We start from the raw sequence: 23,067 nt of genomic DNA, 5'->3' as shown, positions 1-23,067 counted from the left end.
CCAAATCTGAGGGGATTCTGGTGAAAAGAAAATTAAAGTAAGGAGAACAAAGTTGGAACTAACGAGTCGGAGGAAGTGCGACAATATATGAATGTTTGCTCCGCAGGGCCATCATTCAGCCCCGCACACACTCCCAGTCTCTCAATATGACCGTCGCGCCCTTCAGTCCAACGATCTCCAGGGTTGTCATCTCCACATCGGTCAATACTGGTAAGAGACTGAGTCCAGACTCTCCCTTTTTCCTACGAGTCCAGCCTATCAAGATTGTCATCCTTTGCAGTGATCATCCTCCCTTGGAGGCGTCGAGCAACAATATGCTCCATCTTGCCGCAAGATCCGCCTACAGTACTTGTCCAAGCGTGCAGGGATGAATTGAATATTCCAAATATCATCTTTAACCCTAACCTTAGCAAATCAGCCTTTTCCATCCAGTCATTTGATCAAGATGAGATCTTATGCCCAGAATCAGAACAATATGAACCACCAATTCATTCTCAATCTTCACACTGACACCCGTCGCCCACCTGGGCCCGGGAATGAATAAACTCCTGACATAAGAGAATACTAGGTCAGTTTTCCATCTAGTTGTCCCCCGCCTCGATCCGACATCGGACATGAAAAAAAAGAAAAAAAAAAGAAAAAAAAACATGCATAAGAGACTGCTGCCTACTAGGAGTAGACAGGTGTCGATCTTATTCAGTCTAAGGCCATACCTGCAGTCTTGGGCGTAGATCACCCGGCCTTGTGCACGTTGGGTAGCGACGGTTTTCACAAGTGACATATATGTATGTGTGACTTCAGTAGTTCTGTACGGTACCCGTCAACCGAGAAGCATATACCAACCTCCGGGCTTATCACCTCAGTCCATTGAATCCATTGGATTATTGGACTTTGAGCTCTGTCGGCACGCTCAATAGGAGAATAATTGGGTATGGCCGCCGCAACTCCTTTCAATCTTCGGGTCACTACGAGAGTATCAGCATTCGAAAAGTCATGAAACTGCTACATATTTGAACAGAAATAGAAAACAAATTAATCCCTCATCTCACAAGAACCAGCATCATTGGTCTAGTGGTAGAATTCGTCGTTGCCATCGACGAGGCCCGTGTTCGATTCACGGATGATGCAAAACATTATTTTTTTGTCTATTTTTCATTATTTTTTTTCGCCGGTTGCGCTTATTTTTCCATTCGGACAAACTCCGAAAACGTCTGGTTTTTCGGGCCGAAAGTATCGGGTGGACCCTCACAACATGTGTACCTATGGAGTCTATCAACTGGGGACTCCACCGGGTTACATTCATTGTTGATGGTCCGATCTCTCAGACAAATGTCGATCTTTGAGCCTCCACCGAGCTAGAATCGGTCTGGACAAAGGAGCCAATCTCATATGGATTGGAGCAATTATAGTTACGTATCGCCAGCCTGGACACTGCTGTTCTGCGCAAAGGTCACTCCATTTGGTACACAGTGATTCGTCTCATTGTACATGATTCATCAATCCTATTGTACATTTATCAGCAAGGCAAAGGCAAAGAGAAAAAAAAAACCAATCTACAGAGCAGCCGCGACCAGCGCAGCCGCAGCACCGCCCAGAACCATTCGAGGGCTACCAGTCATTCGAGGCAAGCCGCCCGTGCTCAGCGAGGAAGTCGCGCTCGCAGCAGCACCGGAAGACGACGCCGACATGCCCGTTGTGGCCGACGCGGTCGCACTAGAGCTCATGGTCTTGCTGGTCTCGGTCGCGGTCGCTGCTGCGCCCGTCGTGGTGGTAAGTCCGGCAGTCACGGTGACTGGGAAGTAGGTCATTTGACTCTGAGCGAGATCGGTGATCACCGTGCCGGGGAAGTTGGCCTCGGTACCGGCCATGATCTCGGTGCAATGAGCGGCGGTGGTGCCGCTGACAGAGCACATCATTTGCGCCGTGCTACAATTGATCGCAAGTGCTGGTCAGCTTGGAAGCAAAAAAAAAAAAAACAAAAACAAGATTAAAAAACAAAATAAAAGAAAAGAAAGTGTGATAGGTCAGGCTGGATTATGCCCCCAACTTACAAGGAATCGCCCTCAGACATGACCCATTTGATGCTGTTCGAGGCGGAGTGTGTAGAACATTCCTGGACCCATTCCGCACTCCGAGCGATCGGTGCCGGATGGGCAGTTTGATGCTGTACGTCACACTGCCGGAGGACTGGTCTCATGGGTTTTCCTCCGATTAGTCTGGATGATCCCGGACATGGGAGATGTTGACGGTTGGGACTCTGCCGGGGGTGATTCAACGAACCTGTCCAACGACCGAAGCAGCCAGGGGCTGAGGGTCTATGTCGGGGATGAGAAGAGAGACCACGCTGCTCTGTGCGGTCGCCACGCCCACCGCGGCCAGCATAGCAATGTACATTTTGAAAGACATGATGTGTGACTGTCCTGAGTCGTGTAAACGAAGGTTCGAGATGGAGAGAGAGAGAGGAGAGAGAGAGAAGGCGATAGGGGCTTACAGGGTCCAGCCAATGCAAGTTCATCTGATTTGGTTTTCCTGGCGGTGCACTGACCCAGCGGCTCTGCCCGATCATCAGGGGACGAGATTTCACCCAAAAGAGCAGAAATCGACACTTTTGATTCGTCACAGGCTCGTGGGCTGAAAATTCAGTGGGGGGGGGGGGGGGGAAGAGAGATCACTGAATCAAGATCTAGATCTTGATTTGCCAATCTCGTTTGACTTGATGCAAATTTCAGACATGCGAGTCAAAAATATCAGGTCCATTCTATGATGCATGGATCCAACGAAAGTCAAGCCAGCACCTACCAAGGTACCCGGTCCACTTCACCCGAGCCGTCAATCAGTCGGTATAAACGCCACCGTCGGCAAGATCTGGGGAACCTGGTTCCGGCAAGCCACCCAGGAGGCCAATCCAACTACAACTGCTAGTAATCATAGGTACATGCTCTTTGCTCGTCACCTACAATATGACAGGTTATCTTCGATTTTTTTCCATCTTTTGATCGGTCGTCAGGGCACCGCTCAAACTCAGCCATGTCATCTTTATGGATTTGACCAGGCCAGTTCTTCCGCTGCCCCTCTCTATATTTTCCCCCACATGATGCCCGACGGAGACATCCAAGTGGGAATGGAGGGAGTCGGGGGACCTGATCTCAGCAACTCAGTCCTATGAACCACTAGTATGGAGAGGGTCCACTGCGGTCTGTGACCAGAACTTGAAACCCCACGGACCACATTTACTGAGCACAGAGGTCTTGCTAGCTGGCTGATCACAAAAGGCTTCACATAAAATTATTGTAGAGACAAAGGGGTATCTGTTTCCCGTTCAGGTCAAGGTATAAAGGTGTTGAAAGTGCTTCTGGCCCGAAGCAAAAGTCGCCGAGCAGAATTGCAGTAGGGTACAAGCCTATGAGCTCCTCCTTCGCACAGAAAAAAAAAGAGAAAGAAAAGGAAGGGAAAGAAACTGGAGGATATGACAAGAATGAAAATGAGATGATGTTAGAAAGAAGGCGTTTCAAAAAAAGGGGAGCAAAGAGAAGCGACAAGAAAAGAAAAAAGAGGGGAAAGGAATGTGTTAGCCACTAAACGACAAGGCGCGCTGTCGGGATGCTCTCTTTCGCAGATCATTATCCCGACTCTTCCGGCCCATGCGACCAAGAGAGAGGGTCTCCAGGGTATATGGCTTGCCACCCCAGATTAAATTCGAGCCCTTTTGGGCCTGAAGGGGTGGAATCCAAAAATGGGTGACTGCAGCGCCAATGATCATGCATGCGCTAAAGACAAAGAGAATGATACCGTGACGGCGCGTGGAAGTCGAGTCGGCACCTCCGAAGCGATAGTAGGTTGAAAAGACTTGGACGAGAATTGAGCCCAATTTACCAGCACCGGCACTGATCCCATGGCAGGTTCCTCGATAGCGCGTGGGGAAGATCTCGGCGGGAATCATATAGGTGGTGGCGTTGGGGCCTGGATATTTGTTAGCCATCGCGTCCTCCACACGTTTCTGGAGTGAGTGGTTGTAAGAGGTCCCTTACCAAAGTTGAAAAGAGTTTGACCGATAATATACAATATGACTGTGACGGCCGGGCCCGTGTAGGCAGACAGAAAGAGACTGCCCAGGATGATGAAGAGAGCGGCGAGAGCCAGAAACCCGTACTTTTGGAGGGCAACCCGGTCGATACGATGGGCGAGGAGAATAAACAACAGGCCACCAACGAAGCTCCCCAGATTCAGAATCACCAGGCCGCGAATAGAGGTGTCAAACAGTTCATCAAAAACGCTGGCGCCGGGTCTGCTGTCCGTCTGCCAGACCGGTGCAGGGCCGTCGATATGGAGATCGCCCCATGTTTTCGCTAAGAATTGGGGACCGGAAAGACCAATGCCGTAGTATCCGAAATCGAGCAGAAGCCACGCGAGAGCTGTGCCCGCTAAGCTACGCCAGTTGCCTTCAGTCCAGAAGTATCGAGTGATATCCGTGCTGGCGAGGCGCCAGTGCGAGTTCAGTGTGGTAGGAGGAAGATCGGTCCATTCCTCATCTTCGTCGATGTACTCGCTCGTGATCGATGACATGGGCGGCAATTGAATAGAGCTTCCGGTGTTGGATGGAAAGGGAACTTGATCAAAGCCAGGACTGGGATTGGGATCACTGAAGAGCGTGGTCGCGTCGAATTGGGCGGTTACGGGGTCGTCCTCGATCTCAACGAGATACCGAGGACTCTCGGGAATGGCAAACCGGAAGAGTGTTGCAATTGCACCGGGAATCACACCAATTCCGAGCACCCATCTCCAGACCATATCCATTGTGCGTGTGGGGTCTTCGGCGCCATTGTTTCGGGCAACCGCTATGACGACCAGCGAGACCAGATTTCCAGCAATTTGTCCCAGAGGTTGCATAAAGAAGACACTGGCCATCATGCGCGCACGATGTTTCGTTGGGGCGAATCTGTTTTGGGCATCAGTGAGATATTCGCGAGATGGGTGAAGCTTTGAATGGCGAAAAAAAAGAAAGGCTTCCACCTACTCTGACGTGATCACCGCAGACAATGGGTAGTCTGCTCCCACACCAATTCCCACACAGATCCTCCACCAGATCAACCAAGCGTAGATATTCATGCTGCCATTCACGCCAGTCGAGGCCATGACGACACCGAGAGTAGATGTAATCAACAGCATCAATTCCACACCGTACATCTTCTTTCGGCCATTTTTGTCGGCCAGGAACCCAAACAGCACCATACCGAGCAGCGTACCGCCCAGGGTGGCGATATTGATGCAAGTGAGTCGAAGCGAGGAAATCTCATCCTTCCAGTAGACGTAGGAAATCATCGGAAGAGCCATGTTACTGGCAAAGAGCTAGAGAAGGTGTCGCCATCAGCTCTATGGTTCATCGTCCCTCACGGCGATCTGTTATCTCGTGCTCACTCACTGTGTATCCGTCAAGGAAAAAACCCAGGCCAGCAACCAGGACGACTATCCACTGATAGCCTTGTCGGTCGATGGTCTCGTAGATCTGGCGCATACGGACATATCGATCCTAGCAACCACGCCTCGTGTCAGCTCTTCTGGCAAGCTCCCCCCTCTATATCATGATCACCAAAACACCGTCCAGTGACTCAAATGATCATCACTCGAGACTCCACATACCTGTTCATGATCGAAATCCCGCGCGCGGTCGGTTTTGTACAACCGAGCCCTAAACCTCCCCATGGTTATACTTCAAAGAGGGGATGTCTCTAAACGCCAACGATCTCTGTCCAGGACGCCCAAACACGATCTCACTTCAGAACACAGGCAATCCGATGTGAGATATACATGGATGGGGTAGATTGGAAATCTTGCGGACTCGGTGACACTTGCCCCTCCTTAGCGTGCCAGGCACTGTACTTTGAGTCTCGGGTCCTGGGACCATTGCACTGCGAGTGCCAGCATCATCCGCCCGGGTTGACCACGCTCAGCGTGGGGCCAATGAGCGCGGCACGTTGAGGCTCGAGAAAGGCCCATTCAGGATCGAGTCCCGTTGGTGGACTGACAAACCTTCGCCAAGGATAGCCGATCTGAGTATCGTGGGCGCGGGTAGCGCAGGCCGAGTTTTCATTGATTGTGCTGTGAATGATCATAGCCAAAGAGGCACATTCGAGCACCGAACCTCACGAGGCACGAGGCAGGCCATCCGAGAGGTGTCTCGACTCGAGTGTGGAGCTAGTGTCAAGATTCGATGTCTGGAGCCTTATTGGGTCCAGTGAAGGCAAAAGCGGACTACAGGAAGATGCTCAAAACTGAACAGAGCGAATCAAAAATAAACGGACGCAAAAGTGGGCTCCATGCAATGTAGACAATCGAGCACGTTCCAGGAGTCCCAAAGTTCTGAAATCCGTGGACCCATAAGGCGTACCGTAGGACTTGGTAGCAGCAGCAGCAGCAGCAGAAGACTCGATGTACCTGATTGACGGTGGAGAGTCGAGACAGTCCGAACCCCAAAGTGGAGGTGGAAGAAGCTAACGACTGTGGTCCCGTGCACCAACGCCAGGTAGTCTCCGGCAGTGGACCCCACCACCGCGAGCCAAAGCCAGCGAAGACCTTTCACACGTGCGGCTGTAAAAGTGCTTGTATCGCTCGGCAGGGACTCCACCCGTGAATTAGCGTGGGAGCCTGCGTCTGTTAAGACCTCGTGGAGTCGGGCAATCGCGGGCCCCCCGGGAGCTACTCGTGGACTATTCTTTCCTGGATCACATCGATGAGGACAGGGACTCGTGATTTGAACGGGGAAGTCAGCCTGTGTACTTAGCAAGCGGGGTTGCATAGAGGCAGTGCGAATTGTGATGGTCTTGCAGTTAAAGCTGAAGTTGGAGGCGGTTTCGAAATAAATAACGCAACTTGGCACGGCACAAATACTTTTTGTTCAGAATCAACCTATTTGACTTGTCTGTGGCTCACCTCAGTGGCCGACGGGATGCCGTCTTTCCTCTTGGTACCTCTAGCAAGATACAGGGGCCGGCGGCGTGAGGCCATCCTCTAATTAAGAATCGAAAGAGAGAAAACGAAAAGGGAAAGAATCGGAATGCATGTCATAGCAGTAAAGTGATTCAGTACATGGTATCACAGCCCCTGGAAACGCCGCCATGCAAGTAGTCAAAGCAAGAGGGGTGGATCAAGCCCACCACCCAAAAGGATCCAACAGCAAAGAAAAAACTGGGCGAAAGAGAAAAAAAAACACAAGAAGAGATGGAAAATCACAAAAAGAGGGCTCGGTCGAAGGAAAGGAGTCAATGGTCTTTCCGACACCCTCCACCGGAAAACTCTAAAAACAATTAATCTAATCACCCAATCGAAAGATCGGTTGACAGCAGCTGACAAAACGTTTTGCAATCTAGAGGTTTGGTGGAGAGTCAGCGGCCGGGCTCGGACTTTCGTCATGGGCATCGATCGGATATGGCAAGTAAAGACGTGAGCACTGACCGTCATGATTTAGAAATGTGATCTGTAGATTTCGCATGTGAGACAGAATATCGAAATTGGGGTTGAGCTCGACGACAACGGGTCGTCCGGCTTTCTTGGGAGGTTTGACATTTTCCACGCAGTTGACTAGAGCATGATGTTAGATCTGATGGAACAAGGATGAAAGAGAACGCACCGAGTGGTGACTCGAAGCCATCGGTCAAATTCGGGAGGAGAGGACTCACGAGGTAAGGAAACGTATCGTTTCAGCGGGCCTCGCTGGGAGTTGGCAAAGAAGAGCATCACTCGCTTGCCATTCTGTCCGCGCAGGATTCGAAGATTTTGACTGATGCATTCCTCCCCACGGCCTTTCGACTTGGCCTCAGCCATGCCTCCCAAGAAGATCAGTTTGGCGTTGAGAAGCAGTTCCTGGAATTGGACACAATCTGGTCATTCCCCCCATTTCTGTCAATAACGGATCGGTCATACCGCCAAGCACACCATTTCCGGATCACATACCTTGCCAATTCTCGAATTTATATGATAATTGGGTCATAAAAACCACATGGGCAGCCTGCACGGTCTGCTGTTCGAGAAACGAGATGCGAAGAGGGAAACGCTCGTCATCTTTTGGATGTTCAATATGCGGGACAGGTAGTTTTGTATTATGGACTGGTTCGGCTTGAGTGTCAACGGCCGGCTCTTGTCTTCTATCCCGAGTCGGGGCTGTCACTTACACGCATGGACAAAGGGAGCTTGCTGGCCGAGACCTCCCCCAAGCTCAAGGCATTTCAAGGCTCCCGTAGCATCCTTACAGACATCAATGTAAGTATATCGCAGTTTGAATTGCTGTCCATTCTTGACAAACGAACTATGGGAAGTCAGCGGGTGGGAACAGTGTAGTCTGACACGATAACCGGACAAGAGCCATTGCTCGTCTGGGTAAAGATCAACCACCTACATTGTCATGGACGGATTGAGCTGAAGCCGCACCACATCGTCATAAAGCTGCCAGGACTGCTTCCGCGAGCTGACCCCGGGGGAGGTTGCGGGGGTCGGGAAGAGAATACTGGTGGATGACGAGGACACGGTGGACGTGGAGGTGGTGCTCTCACGACGCGAAGAAAGGCTTTCCCAGTCGTGATCGTCTGGTGCAAGAGGGAAATAATGGCTCATGATCGTAGACCCGGTAGATCAACTCCCCGAGGGTTTTATCTTATTTGAACGATCAACGTTGGTGCGGAGCCGTGGGCGCATTTGAGGGCGGGGGAGTGCGAGGACTAGGCGGGTTTCGCGGCGGATCTTTTTCCAAAGATCGACCAGCAAAGCACCATGATGAGCGCGAACGGGAGTCAAGAGAGCGAATATCTTCGGTACAGACTCCAGGATGTAAATGATTATATGAAAGCCCGTGATAAGCGCCCAGGGCCGTCAAAATGGCGAGCTGTCGCCATGCCATCAGCAACCAGTCGTAATGGGCCGGGGAGACCACAGCCACGCGCAAGGAAATCAACCCGTCGAATGCGCCCAGTGGAAATGAGAGCCATCCGGCCACCCCATGGGCCGCCGAGGATGAATCGATTGTCCCACGAGAACCACATGGGAAGCGCATCGGCCATTGTCAACTTGTCGAGCTGAGCTAAAGTCCGGATGTGGAGCACCGACGGCAGAACGTGCGCGGATGGCTGGTCGACAGTCCGTCCCGTGGAGCTCTGAACCATGTGCCATTCTATGCCCTGTACCCCTCCAAGCTACAAGTCTGTCTCCGCGACATATCATGGTGGGTTGGCTGAGAGCCAGCCCAGCGAGAGCATTGGACAACCTGACCGGCATGTAATCGGTACATCATATTGAATTGTTCATCAGGCACACCAGATACAGATAGCGCTCCGAGCTAATGCGCGAATTGGGAACCCCCCACCGTCCGTCATTAATTCGTATCATGAATGGAGACCGATCCCATGTGGCACATCAGCCCGAGGAAAATGGACATTTGGAAGTGGACACTCCTGGAAAGCAACGAGCTGTGGGTCGCAGGCGAGTATGATTTAGCGATGGGCCGAGCATGTCAACCCTTTGATCAGTCCGTACTCTGTAGTACTAGTCTTTACTGTGGAAGTTTCGGTGTCTGTATACCCATACAGCAAGGCGCTCTGACTTCAAACTGTGTCGATTGAGGAAGATTATCACTCTTCGACTAGAATATGCCCGCATGACCGCTCCCGTGGTGTTCAAAAGGGCCCGTTTAGAATTTGCGGATAAACATCAAATACATACCAGACGACTTATATTACCAAGGCAGGCTTTTGAGGCTGGATTTGTTGGAGAATGGAAGATCAAGCAGCCCTAAGCAAGAAACCCATCGAAGTCCCTTGAAGACTCGGGTCTCAAAATCACACTGCGTGGCATGAATCGTGCTTTGCTATGTTTCTCATCTCCGGAAGAGACTCGGGGTCTATACAGTGACATGGCTATTCTCAAAGCAGCGGTGCTCCGACTCGTCTGGAAATGTAGTCATCTCCACCAGGGGACGGGCTTGATCGCGTGTGCATGCCAGGAAGTCAAGCAAGGGTCAAAGCTCTAGACTCGCTAGAAATACACCCAACAGTGTTTCGCCCCATTCTCGGACGGTTCTCGCAGGAAGCACATTGAGAGCAGAGGTGGAGTTTCGAATCAGATCGGGTTGACAAGGCCCATGCTTAGGAAGAGTCGGATGATCTTCTGATCTCGTATGCAGGAAAGCCTGAGGGTGCCTTGTCACGGCGAGATCTCACCTTGACGGCAAAGAGTCTGACGCACTTTGCTGGCTTCGCCATCCGAGGACGACCGACATTTCGGGTCTTCCTCAATGTTGACACTACCCCCTGAACCAGCGGCGTCGCAAGCCTACTGCTCAAAATCTTCAAGCCACAAAAGCCACCCGGTGTTGAATTCAAATCGATTGATGCACGTGCTCTCTCATCCCTCCTGACGAATAACCGCTCGCTGATGGAACCGGTGTTCTGATGCGCCATGCGCCATGCGCTGAAGACGATGCGATATCGTGGAACCGAACCAGCTTGGTCTCTACACACGGGAAAAGACCTAGGAAGCAAATATCCGTGAATCCCCACAAGATACAGCGTACCAAAAGACGCTATCGACTTCCAGCTCCATTAATTTGCGCTTTCTCACCTTCCAATCTAGCGCTATAGACGCCCACTTAATTGATTCTGGACACTAAAAATGCACTCCACTACCACATGGGCTCGGCAAGAGGTCTTCCCAAACCGTCGGGATCGTTCATTACCACCACGTGGGTTGGTGGCACCGAGCTGCCTGCGAGAAGGGACACGTGCCGTAAGAAACACACATGGACTTGATCTAGTAAGAAGGTAGTGAAAGGTGTTTCAAATACCCTATTTTAATGCGCTGCATGCTCTGCATACGGAGACCTTCACCGGTGTTTGAAAGACTTTTTACCGGAGACCATGGGACACTTTTGTATTGAATGAAATCCACTTCAAAAGTTGCGAGAATATCCATGTCACCCTCAATTTTGACCTTAGCATTCAATGCACTAGTTCTTCCGATTGAGTAGGTAATTAGCGAATCCTATGGATGATCCTCCTAACAAACTCGTTGAGTTACCGCATATGACTTTAGCTTTGATAGTACTCAACAGGCAAAATTTAGCTTGGAAAATGGCGTAGGGATAGCGCTGAGAAGATTTCTCCGGACAACAGAGCCGCCTGGTGCAATGTTGTTGTGAACCGAGGTCCCTGGCGAATGACATCTCAAAGCTTTTCACAACTTGCTTTTCGGTATGAGAGTAGGTACCGGACCGAGAGAGGAGATGTGCCAAAGCTAAGGCTCACAGAAAAGACAGCATAGAAGGCTCTCTATCACCTAAAGCCTTGGATAGGTACCTCAGGGATTAAAAGCCACATGAAGTAGATGCCGATCTGGTTTTATCACCAATGACCCCACTCCAATTCTGTTGTGTTTTTAACATTGAGTAGGGCTAGATACCCCTGGAGAGCCGAGTTACCTCCCAAGGATTCTTTTTATAAAATTACTGAAGGGGTCATTGAACAAACGCCCTTCTCCATCTTCAAAGTCTCCTTCTGTGGGTCTAGCATGAAAGCTGATGTTTGAACTTTGAACTTTGATATTCATATTTTCGTCTCAAAGTAATGGATATGCATTTCTACAGGATCGACCAAACATGTCAAAATGAACAAGCCAATTGACCAAGTCGATCAATTCGATGGACATCACTCACTTGAAGCCGATCAGTTTCAGGTATACTCTTCGTGGTCGTAGATCGGCATGATCACATCACCCACCATGATCGTCCTGCGATCTGATTGATGATTGTGGTTTTCTGCAGCAAGTCCCGCATACTTGCCAAAACAGACCTTGCCGTTGATATTCCTCGTCTTTGCCAGTGTCGAGAAGGGCTCCGCACTCCGTAACCCTGTAAATTGGTCGATGCAGACCATTTGACATCGCTGGCATGCATCCAAGATGTTGATCCGGAGTTGATCCGGACCTACACGGATGGACGACCAGTGATCCTCGGCATACGGTTGCTCAGCGTCGCTGGGACTGATCAGTCGTTCAGCCACCACAATATTTCCTCGGAACACATCGGCAGCGACAGCTTTATTCCCACCGTTCACGTATTTGGTGCCAGCCTTGATCGTCTCATTGAGACGATTGACCGACGAGCGCGAGACGATCAGGAGGGGAGACTCATTGGACAGTGAGAGTGGAACCTGGTCTACATCGTGTATAGGAGGTGGCAGGTCTGGTGGGAAAGAGCCGGGCATAATCAACTTTCGGAATCTGCTTCTCCACACACCAGAAGAACGACGCGGACGTGCAAAGCGATTGGCCGTTTGTGTGGGAAATCTCGCAAGAGTGCATGGGACTCCAAGGAAGTCTGAGAAGAAAGCTGAGACAACCGGCGACGAATAGGCATGTAGTGAGATTTGATCACCACACACCGTAGAAGGGCGTTTGGTATTGGCGCATGAAGATGTTGAGATGAGACTTGTGTCTTCCCAACCGAGCGAAATCTCCAGGCTCACTTGTTCCGCCATCACTCCACAGGTGATGCGTAGCACACTGCGATCAAGATCGATGGAAGGGCGAATCAGAGCCATGCGGGGGTAGCGCTTTTGGTTCAAAGCTGTTCCGGTTCCTTGGTGAATAAGACACCACTCCCGGTCCCATGCGAGCCCTTCTCGTTTGATCTCCCAGCGCTTGCCTTCTGGAATTTTGAAAGCCGCGCAGCTCTTGATGGGAAATACGGACAGGCTTTCAACGTAGAAATGCCGCCCGACGACGTCAAGCTCCTCGGAGTCGGTGCCGAGTGCAACAATCGGTGGAATTTTCTCCACGTAGAACTCCTCAATAAAATCGACAAATGAATCAATGTCCTTCAAGTTGGTCATTGCACCAAGGCTGACACGGACTATTCCTGTCGGTCGCCCACCTATAATGTCGTGGGCATCCCCACACCGAAGACCTGTTGAATAATGCCGTCGTAGATCCTTGCCTGTCCATCCCAGTGCATTTGCTGTACCCCCAGGATTACAAACAGATCCAGTGCGGATTTGAATGTTCTGGACGTTTGCGAGCTTTTCGATCTCGGTCTTTGGAACAAATTCACCGTTGCTGTTTTGTAGATTGAAGGCAATGATGGGACCCTGCGCACTTGAACATCCGTAATGCGCACCGGTCTGATAAATTTGACACACGTTCTTTTGATTCCAATGGCTCAGAACGGATAATCGGTCGTACACCCGCTTTGCCAGGCAGGCCGTGTGTCGTGAGATGTTGGCCATCGAGCCATACAGTCGTTCATGCGTATCCAAAGCAGCACCAAGAGCGATGATACTGTGAAACGGTAAAGTGCCATCCTCCAAGCGCTCATGTACTGAAGACTCCTTCTTCGCATGCCACTGTGCACCCGCTGCAATGACCATATCGACGGTGCCTCCGCCGAAGTACTTGCGTCTCTCGAACACACGGGCTGCTTTCTTACGAACAATCAATGCACCCAAATCTGGAAATCCGAAAATCTTGTAAAAGCTCAAGGCCACGAAGTCGGGTGCTACTGCAGAGACGTCGAGCGGAGCCGTTGACACGAAAGAAGCAGCATCAAGCAAGGTGAATACATTTCCATCCATCGTCTGAGCGGCAGATCGAAGTTCTTTACACCAGCGGAGTGGAAGACGCCGGCCATTCATATTTGACTGTGCTGGAAAGGCGAGCAACTTTGGAGCTTTAGTCGGAAGGTTTGGCAGATCTGAGATCCACGAGTCCACTTCGGCATCGTCCTGAAAACAGTGATGACCCATATCCGCTAGCTCGCGAACGCCCACAAGACTGGTGTGTGCATCTGAGTGGTAGCCATACCAGAATCCACGATGGTCAGAATCTCTCAGTCCCTCCGCCACCATCTTGATGGCTGCGGTTGCGTTCGCCACAAACACGAGATCGTATTCTTCAGGGTCGGCATTAAAGAATTGAAGAACACGAAGACGGATATCATCCGTTTTCTGCGTTGATAGCTGGGATGATAATGACATTGAATGGGGATTTCCAAACAAATCTGATGTCATTTGCCGCGCGAATTCCTCGATCATGGATCTAGCATAGGGTGTTGTGCCAGCGTGATCCAAATATGTAGTCTCTAACCAGGCGACCAACACTTCTAATTAGCGGACTCAAACAATATCCAGCCAAGTTATAGGTGAATTTCCTACCATTAAGGAGAGGATACTCTTGGCCGCGAATGGCGTCGACATCTGCAGAGTATCCCTCACTATATCCAGCTGGGGGCTGGTCTGCGCTTGGCACATTCATGATGGTTCAAAATTGGCGTCCACTTGATTGGTAATAGCCAGCTTTTATGAGGCTCACTGAGGCTTATATATCTTCAAATATGCGGCTATTGCACGAGACGTATTTGAAGTTCTGCCAGTTACCGCATGGACAGTCAAGGTTGAGTTAGTCCATCACTGGTCCGACGACCAACCAATCACAAACTCTGTAGTGAAGAGTGTTGGCTGTGCGTTGGTATTTGGAATGGAGCTGCAGACTCAATGTGATGGTTGACTCATGTGCACTTCATTTGAGGAGGCCCGAGACGAACATAGCATGGCGGAGGAAGCCGTGAGCAACTATAAGTGGTCCAAGCATACCAGGACTCAGCAGCTGAGATTGGCATGCATATGAGATAGTGATTAAACTTTTTGTTACTCGTATTGGCGCGATTCTCGACCAGCGTGAGAAGCGGATGAGGTCAATAAAGTGAGGAGAACGTCGCTGCTTTCTTTTCTGGACGATATATTCATTTGTTGCGAGGGGACACCGGGAGGCTCCTTGACGAGGCGGATGAATTGGCCAACTCAGCCGCGAGGGACTGAACAGGCGGGTGGCAATACTGGAGATAGCCGTGTCATGTGATGAGAGACTCGAAGCCGCAACATCACGAGGCTCAGATTCAATATTGTCTATGTTATCTATACACCACAGGTTGAGCGTCTCGATTCTAGAAAAAGCCCATGTTCATGAATGTGATAGAGGGCACATGTACCTTCCCCGCCTTCCTAGCTCCGGCTCTTGTCTTGTAATTCAGCACCCCAAGCATTATTACGAGACCCTATAGCTTGCCAATTGCATAGACGGTCCGATGTGTGAGTGTGATCCGATGCACGAGCGGCGGAGAAACCTCCTTGTCCATAGATCAGCGGTCCATGCACTGCAGTCAATGCTTTGTGGAAGACAATAGGATCTCTCGGGTCCGGACAAGACCGAGACCAGCCCTCTTCTCTCACTTTGCAATGTGCTTGGCCTTGAAACAGCCCCCAATGACACACTTGAATGTCAGCTTACCCTTCATTTCAGGCGCTCTGCAACTGGGGAGTGCCTAAGTAGGTACTAGTAAGGCGGTGGATTCTTCAGCCCTCCGTAGAGATAGTAATTTTGCCAGGACCTGGCTAAAGCTGCCAGTCAAGCTGCCTGAGTGTGAACGCCACAGCGGCACTGGATGTCTAGAGTTCCCAGCCAAACTCGAGCTCATGTTAGAGCGCAAGGCTCATGGTCACACGAAGGATACCGAGGACCGTCTCCGGGAATCAGACTGTTCCATCGGTCGAGTCGATTGCGTAAATTAATTGATCACCCTCCATCGTTGACGCGCGGTGAATGTCCGGCGGAGCAAGCAGGCGTGAGGCAGAACATGTGGAACGTAATCACCTGTCTCTAGCTGCAGGTTACCCGCATCGCCTCAGCTATGAGAGCAGGCTCTTGTCACACGGCGCTTCGCAGAGAAGCCGCACCCTTGCTTGGCCCAGAAGTCACCGCCATGAAAAGACTCACATCAACAGCCGATGCCTTGTCTTCGGGTAGAATGCCGGAAGCTGAAAATCATGAGATCTGACATCCGTGCAGGAGTAGGACGGACGGAGCCCTATATGTCAATGACATTGGTAGAAAAAAAATTGAACTGAATGTTCGCGCTATGAAGTATTGTACAAAGTATTGAGAAAAGTATAAATGTAAATCTGAGAGAACTCCCGTCTCCAAAAACCCTGCAATAATCCGTACATTTGCTCCCAAGGAGTTGACTGATCCCGCAATTCCTAGTATTGGCCGAAAAGCGATAACGCAGAGGAAAAAAGGCCATAAGATCGAAAACACAGCACAGAACTGGAGCCAAGGAGGTAATATTTTAGAGTCGTAAATCCATTTACCGCTTGGGCCACTGTCGCCAGCCCCGTCCATGACCTCTCTGTAGCGTAGGAGATTAGTTCAGTCCCAGAAATGAGAAAGGAAACGCAAGCGCTCACCTGTTTCCACAACCTGATCATTTCCGGCATTTCCATCATTGCCTTGCGGCGATCCTCGAGCTTCGCCTCCATCGTACGCTCCCACTTGTGACCCTTGACCTTCTGCCCGATACCAGTTCCCTTGATCCGCAAACCGCGCTCCGCAAGCTTCGCAGCTTTGTACTCGGTAGATTTGGGTCCCGGTGGCAGCAGCGGCTCAACGTTGTACTTGATTGCCAGCTTGACTAAATCTGCCTGTTGGCGCAGGCCATACCGAGGGCCCATCCACTTCTTGGAGTTGGAGATCTTTCGTGGCAGAAACGGGTTCGGATTCTTGGGATCGTTGAATAGTAAGGATCGTGAAATCGAGAATTGCTCGGGGTCTGGTCGATGAGCACCTTTCGCATCGCGATCAGGTGTGTAGGGCGAGGGAAGGGTTTGGTCGGCGGAGGTTTCAGCCTCTGGGGGTGTCGGTCTGGGTGCGACCAGAGAGGAATACACCTGAGGTGGATAGCGAGCGAAGAAATTGCGCAGGCGAGTGGGGAGAACACCCACGTTCTGGGTGAAAGAAGACATCACAGCCACGAAACCGATGCTCAATTACTGACCGGTGTTGACTATGTCCTATGAAGTGATGGACAGCCGATAAAAGTTGATGCCCCCGGCGGCGCGGGACTAGGACCCAATCGGGACTCTTTTGGGGCCTTGCAGCCTCAGGCATGTAAGCGTTCCATCACGTCTTTTCCGCCGACTCCAGTTTTGCTTTGGAATTCCGCATCTAGTATCCCTTGTACGCTCGCCGTTCATACCGATCTTTTTCTTTTCGCATCATATCCAAGCGATATCTCAAATTCCAGATCTCTTGGGTTAGCGCGCGCGTGTGTTTGAAACCTCTGCCATCATGGCGGACTACAACTTTGGCGGCTCAGATGAGGAAAATGCGGAGCTGAGGAAGCTCGAGGCAGAGCTGGTACGTCAGAATAGCGCCTCACGCCGCGAGCGCGGATACGATGAGGCATCGCTTACTTTTCATTGAATGAAAACTGACATGTGGCTCAGATAAATGACCCCGATAACTTTGAAACGTGGGAGAAGCTTGTGCGCGGCGCCGAGGCACTCGAAGGTGGAATCAATCGCAACTCCAATCCTCAAGCCATCACCACGGTGCGCAACGTGTACGACCGTTTCCTCGCAAAGTTCCCTCTTCTATTCGGCTACTGGAAGAAATACGCCGATCTGGAATTCTCCATTACTGGCACTGAAGCCGCAGAGATGGTACATAATACACACCATGCCATGTAAACAGCTTATGACTCGTACTCTGCAAGATATACTGACGCATTCACAGGTCTATGAGAGAGGTATCGCCAGTATCTCATCCTCTGTCGATCTCTGGACCAACTACTGCTCCTTCAAGGCCGAGACCTCCCACGACGCAGACGTAATTCGAGAGTAAGTGCAGAATGCCGGTTTCCCGCCCTTTCCCCGTAACCGTTACAAACGCAGCCCGAGAAAGCCTGTGTGAAGTCGAATCACTTTTGAGTTTTGGAAGTTTGCTGGTCGTCGCGGTTTCATCGACGGGTGAGAGATCATCGCCACCCATACAGACTTCAGTGGGGTTTACTTCTCACCCAAGGCTCATTCAGGCTGCTCTTCTCCACTATTTGAAGAAGTCCCTTTATCTTTTCACGCGGAGACTACACGAATCGGTTCCATTCGATGACACATTTCTTCTCACTCCCTGTGCGGCGCACTGATTGCTCTCCTCATTCTCGTTCATCACCGGCCCGTTGGAAAGTGACAATGTGATCACTTGTGTTTGCCCCTTCATTTCCTTCCCCGTGCCCTCTAAGACCTCCCTTGATCTTCAATTTGTATGCTTTGACTAACCTCCTCTGTCCATAGTCTTTTCGAACGAGGTGCCAACAGCGTGGGCTTGGATTTCTTGGCCCATCCTTTTTGGGACAAGTACATTGAATTCGAAGAGCGGGTCGAGGCGCAGGAAAAGATCTTCGCCATTCTAAGCCGCATTATCCACATTCCCATGCACCAATATGCACGTTACTTTGAACGATATCGCCAGCTTGCCCAAACCCGACCCCTGGCTGAGCTTGCGCCTGCGGACACTATGGCCTTGTTCCGTGCTGAGATTGAAATTGCATCCGGCCAGGTTGCACCGGGGGCCAAAGCCGAGGCCGAGATTGAACGCGATTTGCGGCTTCGCCTTGATACTTACCACTTGGAAGTGTTTTCAAAAACACAGACAGAGACGACCAAACGCTGGACTTACGAGTCGGAGATCAAACGGCCGTACTTCCACGTGACGGAATTGGACGAGGGCCAGCTCTCGAACTGGCGAAAGTATTTGGATTTCGAGGAGTCTGAAGGTTCGTACAGCCGCATCCAGTTCTTGTACGAGCGCTGTCTCGTGACTTGCGCTCATTACGAGGAGTTCTGGCTTCGATATGCCCGCTGGATGGCCGCTCAGAGCGGCAAGGATGAAGAAGTTCGAAATATATATCAACGCGCCAGCTGCCTCTACGTCCCTATCGCCAATTCCACAGTTCGCCTGCACTACGCATATTTCGAAGAGCTGTCCGGCCGGGTTGACGTTGCAAAGGATATCCACAGTGCAATTCTCCTGAACCTTCCCAGCCACGTGGAGACCATTATCTCTCTGGCGAATCTCTGCCGGCGTCACGGTGGCCTCGAAGAGGCGATTGCAGTATACAAGTCTCATTTGGATTCACCAGAATGTGAGATGGCCACAAAGGCTGCTCTTGTTGCCGAGTGGGCCCGTCTGCTCTGGAAGACCAAGGGAGATCCCGACGAAGCTCGCAAGGTCTTCCAGCAAAACCAACAGTCCTACCTCGACAGCCGTCCGTTTTGGACTAGCTACTTGATGTTCGAGATCGAGCAACCCACCAGTGCTGATGTTGAAGCCACCCAATATCAGCGCATCAAGCAAGTCGTCTCGGATGTGCGCTCGAAGAGCACCGTCTCCCCGGAATTTGTAAGGGAGCTCATCCAGATCTACATGGCTTACCTCCTCGAGAGAGGCACAAAAGACACTGCGAAAGAGTACATGGCCTTGGACCGGGAAGTGCATGGTCCAACATCTGTTGCCGCCGCTCGAGTTGATGATACTACTGCAGCTCCTGCGAAGGTTGCCACGCCAGTGGCTATGCCTCCTGCAGACCAAGCAGCCGCAACTGCGGCTTGGCAACAGCAGCAGAGTCCTGTCAATGGCGGCTTGACATCCTAGAACGCCACATTTCGTGGCTTTCAGTGGTTTTGGTTTTTCTTTTCCCCTTCAATTCCCCCTTGCGTCAACGCCTCTCTGCTACATTTGCTCTATTTTCTTTTTGATTTCTTCAGGTTCCCTCTGCCCTTGCTGAGTGGCTCCGTCTTTTGCCTGAGTCGCTTCAGCACTCATCATGTAGAATTAGGCGCTTGCCATGGAACTCTCGACACATCACCCGTTCCCCACAGGTTTGTTAGCGGTTTTGGTGCACGCAAAAACCCTCGGGCAGCAACTTTCTGAACGTTGTTTCCATGGTGCAGGGAGATCCAATTGTCTCGCTTGAGATAAGGATTTTGTTTCCAGTCCAGAGTAGCATGGCCGGTCCGATGAAAATCGGTGTACCCTAGTAACCTGCTCCATAGTGTCAATAAATAGTCTTAGTCACTCAAGCCCGTTTCTTAAAAGTCGTTCGCGAAGTGGAGTCCATCCATTCCATCTTGGATGGTCATTCAAGGACCGTCAATCACGATGACTCGCAGCGTAGTCGCCGATACCTCAAGTTGCTCCCATCTCTATTCTAGACCAATCAATATTGTTCCCTGTACTCTCAATTTATCTCAATTTAAAAGAGAAACCTAATGGATTTACATACATACAACTGGCCAACAAATGGAAGGCATAGCAGTGATTAGACTGACATAGAGACCCATGGAGCCAATAGCCACGTGATTGCGCGTTCGGTGCATCTTGGCTGCCGTAGAAATTCGAGATGCAGATGCGCTCGGCGGCCGATTCGCCGCTTGCCCAGCATCGTCGACAACGTTCCCACGTTGTACCATAGGCGCCATGGAAGGAATCGAGACGAACGGTATCTCTGTGCCTCCTCCTGCCCCTCCCCCAGACTCTTTCGAGCGACCGCCATCACCACCTCCGCCGCCTCCTGAGGACTTGGGTGCTCCTCCTCCGCCTCCGGATGCTGCTCTTCCACCTCCGCCGCCCCCGGATGCACCGCCGGCGCCCCCGGCAGAGCCCTTGAAGAAGAAATCCGGATGGGGAACGAAGAAGCCAAGTGCGGCTCCGCTGAGTGTCGAGGAGCTCATCAAGAAGAAGAAGGATGCTGATGCTGCGGCCGCCAAGGTATGTTTGTCGCATCTCCGATTAACATCTCGAAGCTGAGTGTCAGCAACTAACTCTAATCTCTCTCTGTGATCGCAGCCGAAATTCTTGTCCAAAGCAGAACGTGAGAAACTCGCACTTGAGAAACGAGCCAAGGAAGTGGAAGCTGAACGACAAGCTAAGGCGAATTCCAACGGAGCCTCACAAAACGGTATCCCGCACGAGTCACGCCCAACGAGAAATGGAGAATCGGATTACAATCGCAGAGATATGGGTGGCCGAGTGCCTACTGGGCCCCGTGCCATGCGTAACGACATCCCTACGGGGCCAGCTGCGTCGCGAAATGAACAAGGATCTCGAAACAAGAGGGATATGGACCCGCCACCTCACTCACGATCGAAGAACGCCAAGGGCGAAAAGCGACCTCCAACAGAAGAAGATGAGGCTGCAGCGCAGGCTGCGCTACTGAAACAGCGATACGTAGGGACCGAACAGGTGTCGAGCTTCTCAGCGAAGAAGAAGCGCAAGCGCACCACCGACCGCAAGTTCAACTTTGAATGGAACGCCGAAGAAGACACAAGCGGAGACTACAATCCGTTGTATCAGAGCAGGCACGAGGCGAACTTCTACGGACGTGGACGGCTTGCCGGATTTGGAGAGGACGTCGCGGACAGTATGGCGCGCAAGTACGCGCAAGCGCTGGAGACACGCGACCACGAATCGGGAAGCTTACGTGCCAAAGAGATTTTGGAGATGGAGCGTCGCCGACGTGAAGAGAGCACGCGAAACCAGCTAGACAAGCACTGGAGCGAGAAACGACTAGAACATATGCGCGAGCGCGACTGGCGAATCTTCAAGGAAGATTTCAACATTTCCACAAAGGGTGGCAGTGTGCCAAATCCCATGCGTTCATGGGAGGAGAGTCAATTACCGAAGCGCTTACTGGAGCTCATCGATCGGGTGGGTTACAAAGAGCCCACTCCCATTCAGCGTGCTGCTATCCCAATCGCACTTCAGTCGCGAGATCTCATTGGTGTTGCTGTGACTGGTTCCGGTAAAACGGCCTCTTTCCTCCTCCCCCTTCTTGTCTACATTTCCGAGCTCCCGCGCTTGGACGAATTCGAATGGCGCAAAAACGACGGTCCCTACGCCATCGTCTTGGCTCCGACTCGTGAATTGGCCCAGCAGATCGAGATCGAAGCCAAGAAATTCACCCAACCTCTCGGTTTTAACGTTGTCAGTATCGTTGGAGGTCACTCTATCGAAGAGCAGGCGTTCAGTCTTCGTGATGGTGCAGAGATCATCATCGCCACGCCAGGTCGTCTCGTCGACTGTATTGAGCGCCGCATGCTTGTGCTGAGCCAATGCTGCTACGTGATTATGGATGAAGCCGATCGTATGATTGATCTCGGTTTTGAAGAACCTGTCAATAAGATTCTCGATGCTCTCCCGGTCACCAACGAGAAGCCCGACACGGAAGAGGCTGAGAACCCGCGTGCGATGCAACAACATCTCGGCGGCAGGGACCGATACCGCCAGACAATGATGTACACAGCCACCATGCCGGCTGCGGTCGAACGCATTGCGCGCAAATACCTCCGCCGTCCGGCAATCATCACCATTGGTGGTGTCGGCGAAGCCGTCGATACAGTCGAGCAGCGAGTCGAGATGATCTCCGGCGAAGACAAGCGAAAAAAGCGTCTTGCCGAGATCCTCTCCTCGGGCGATTTCCGACCCCCGATCATTGTCTTCGTCAACATCAAGCGAAACTGTGACGCGATCGCACGTGAAATCAAACAAATGGGCTTCTCATCTGTCACACTGCACGGTTCCAAGACCCAAGACCAACGTGAAGCTGCGCTTGCATCGGTCCGGAATGGCACCACAGACGTCCTGGTCGCCACAGACCTCGCTGGTAGAGGTATTGATGTTCCAGACGTCTCACTGGTGATCAACTTCAACATGGCCACCTCTATCGAGAGCTACACTCATCGTATCGGTCGTACCGGTCGTGCCGGTAAGAGTGGTGTTGCCATCACCTTTTTGGGTAGCGAAGACTCCGATGTCATGTATGTTTTTAATTCCCCCTTCCCTGTTCTTCATCCTCCCCAAATCTCCGTCGTATTATCCATGACCCTCGCCCTCACTTCTCATTGTCTTCGCGAAGCAGAGTTTGGCTAACTTTGAAACTCAAAAGGTATGATCTCAAGCAAATGCTCATCAAATCGCCCATCTCACGAGTTCCGGAGGAATTGCGCAAGCACGAGGCGGCTCAATCGAAATCGACGCGTGGCCAAGGCAAGAAAATTGAGGATAGTTCTGGATTTGGTGGAAAAGGCGGGTGGGCGTAAACATGCTTCTATCGATCATAGCATTGTGACTCTGATACGGGGGCATGATTCTACCGGTTGATGAATTTGTAGACGCCACGGCGGTCGTGGAAACTTAATGAAA

At 51.3% G+C, this 23,067-nt stretch overlaps 10 protein-coding genes and 1 non-coding gene across 11 annotated transcripts; 4 read left to right on the top strand and 7 right to left on the bottom strand.

The window, feature by feature from the left end:
* Positions 1-146: 146 nt before the first annotated feature.
* POX_b02476 (uncharacterized protein) lies at positions 147-371 on the top strand (the record flags this gene model as incomplete). Its single annotated transcript, XM_050111389.1, has 1 exon — positions 147-371. The coding sequence occupies one exon, from the start codon at positions 147-149 to the stop codon at positions 369-371; it is 225 nt and encodes a 74-aa protein (XP_049971735.1).
* A 686-nt stretch (positions 372-1,057) lies between these two features.
* Positions 1,058-1,128, top strand: POX_tR055. Its single transcript has one exon. It is a non-coding gene; the product is annotated as a tRNA-Gly (tRNA).
* Positions 1,129-1,553: 425 nt separating this feature from the next.
* On the bottom strand, positions 1,554-2,406 carry POX_b02475 (uncharacterized protein; the record flags this gene model as incomplete). The annotated part of the gene is made up of 3 exons (XM_050111388.1): positions 1,554-1,926; positions 2,052-2,176; positions 2,281-2,406. The coding sequence occupies 3 exons, from the start codon at positions 2,404-2,406 to the stop codon at positions 1,554-1,556; spliced, it is 624 nt and encodes a 207-aa protein (XP_049971734.1).
* Positions 2,407-3,568: 1,162 nt separating this feature from the next.
* POX_b02474 (uncharacterized protein) lies at positions 3,569-5,700 on the bottom strand (the record flags this gene model as incomplete). The annotated part of the gene is made up of 5 exons (XM_050111387.1): positions 3,569-3,960; positions 4,029-4,936; positions 5,015-5,346; positions 5,420-5,527; positions 5,638-5,700. 5 exons carry the CDS (start codon positions 5,698-5,700, stop codon positions 3,569-3,571), a joined length of 1,803 nt encoding a protein of 600 aa, XP_049971733.1.
* Positions 5,701-7,360: 1,660 nt separating this feature from the next.
* Positions 7,361-8,604, bottom strand: POX_b02473 (uncharacterized protein; the record flags this gene model as incomplete). Its single annotated transcript, XM_050111386.1, has 5 exons — positions 7,361-7,575; positions 7,674-7,874; positions 7,948-8,100; positions 8,166-8,299; positions 8,390-8,604. 5 exons carry the CDS (start codon positions 8,602-8,604, stop codon positions 7,361-7,363), a joined length of 918 nt encoding a protein of 305 aa, XP_049971732.1.
* A 221-nt stretch (positions 8,605-8,825) lies between these two features.
* On the bottom strand, positions 8,826-9,149 carry POX_b02472 (uncharacterized protein; the record flags this gene model as incomplete). The annotated part of the gene is made up of 1 exon (XM_050111385.1): positions 8,826-9,149. One exon carries the CDS (start codon positions 9,147-9,149, stop codon positions 8,826-8,828), a length of 324 nt encoding a protein of 107 aa, XP_049971731.1.
* A 1,514-nt stretch (positions 9,150-10,663) lies between these two features.
* POX_b02471 (uncharacterized protein) lies at positions 10,664-10,953 on the bottom strand (the record flags this gene model as incomplete). Its single annotated transcript, XM_050111384.1, has 2 exons — positions 10,664-10,791; positions 10,857-10,953. The coding sequence occupies 2 exons, from the start codon at positions 10,951-10,953 to the stop codon at positions 10,664-10,666; spliced, it is 225 nt and encodes a 74-aa protein (XP_049971730.1).
* A 755-nt stretch (positions 10,954-11,708) lies between these two features.
* Positions 11,709-14,286, bottom strand: POX_b02470 (Molybdenum cofactor sulfurase; the record flags this gene model as incomplete). Its single annotated transcript, XM_050111383.1, has 2 exons — positions 11,709-14,134; positions 14,187-14,286. The coding sequence occupies 2 exons, from the start codon at positions 14,284-14,286 to the stop codon at positions 11,709-11,711; spliced, it is 2,526 nt and encodes an 841-aa protein (XP_049971729.1).
* Positions 14,287-16,174: 1,888 nt separating this feature from the next.
* POX_b02469 (uncharacterized protein) lies at positions 16,175-16,829 on the bottom strand (the record flags this gene model as incomplete). The annotated part of the gene is made up of 2 exons (XM_050111382.1): positions 16,175-16,216; positions 16,275-16,829. 2 exons carry the CDS (start codon positions 16,827-16,829, stop codon positions 16,175-16,177), a joined length of 597 nt encoding a protein of 198 aa, XP_049971728.1.
* Positions 16,830-17,154: 325 nt separating this feature from the next.
* On the top strand, positions 17,155-19,518 carry POX_b02468 (Pre-mRNA-processing factor 39; the record flags this gene model as incomplete). The annotated part of the gene is made up of 4 exons (XM_050111381.1): positions 17,155-17,223; positions 17,313-17,528; positions 17,602-17,705; positions 18,159-19,518. 4 exons carry the CDS (start codon positions 17,155-17,157, stop codon positions 19,516-19,518), a joined length of 1,749 nt encoding a protein of 582 aa, XP_049971727.1.
* Positions 19,519-20,343: 825 nt separating this feature from the next.
* On the top strand, positions 20,344-22,964 carry POX_b02467 (Pre-mRNA-splicing ATP-dependent RNA helicase prp28; the record flags this gene model as incomplete). The annotated part of the gene is made up of 3 exons (XM_050111380.1): positions 20,344-20,634; positions 20,713-22,682; positions 22,811-22,964. 3 exons carry the CDS (start codon positions 20,344-20,346, stop codon positions 22,962-22,964), a joined length of 2,415 nt encoding a protein of 804 aa, XP_049971726.1.
* Positions 22,965-23,067: the final 103 nt, after the last annotated feature.

The sequence above is a fragment of the Penicillium oxalicum genome, chromosome II, assembly GCF_001723175.1.
Source record: "Penicillium oxalicum strain HP7-1 chromosome II, whole genome shotgun sequence".
In the NCBI taxonomy this organism is placed as follows: Eukaryota; Fungi; Ascomycota; class Eurotiomycetes; order Eurotiales; family Aspergillaceae; genus Penicillium; species Penicillium oxalicum.
The sequence above is the reverse complement of the archived record's forward strand: the minus strand, read 5'-3'. Positions and strand labels throughout refer to the sequence as shown.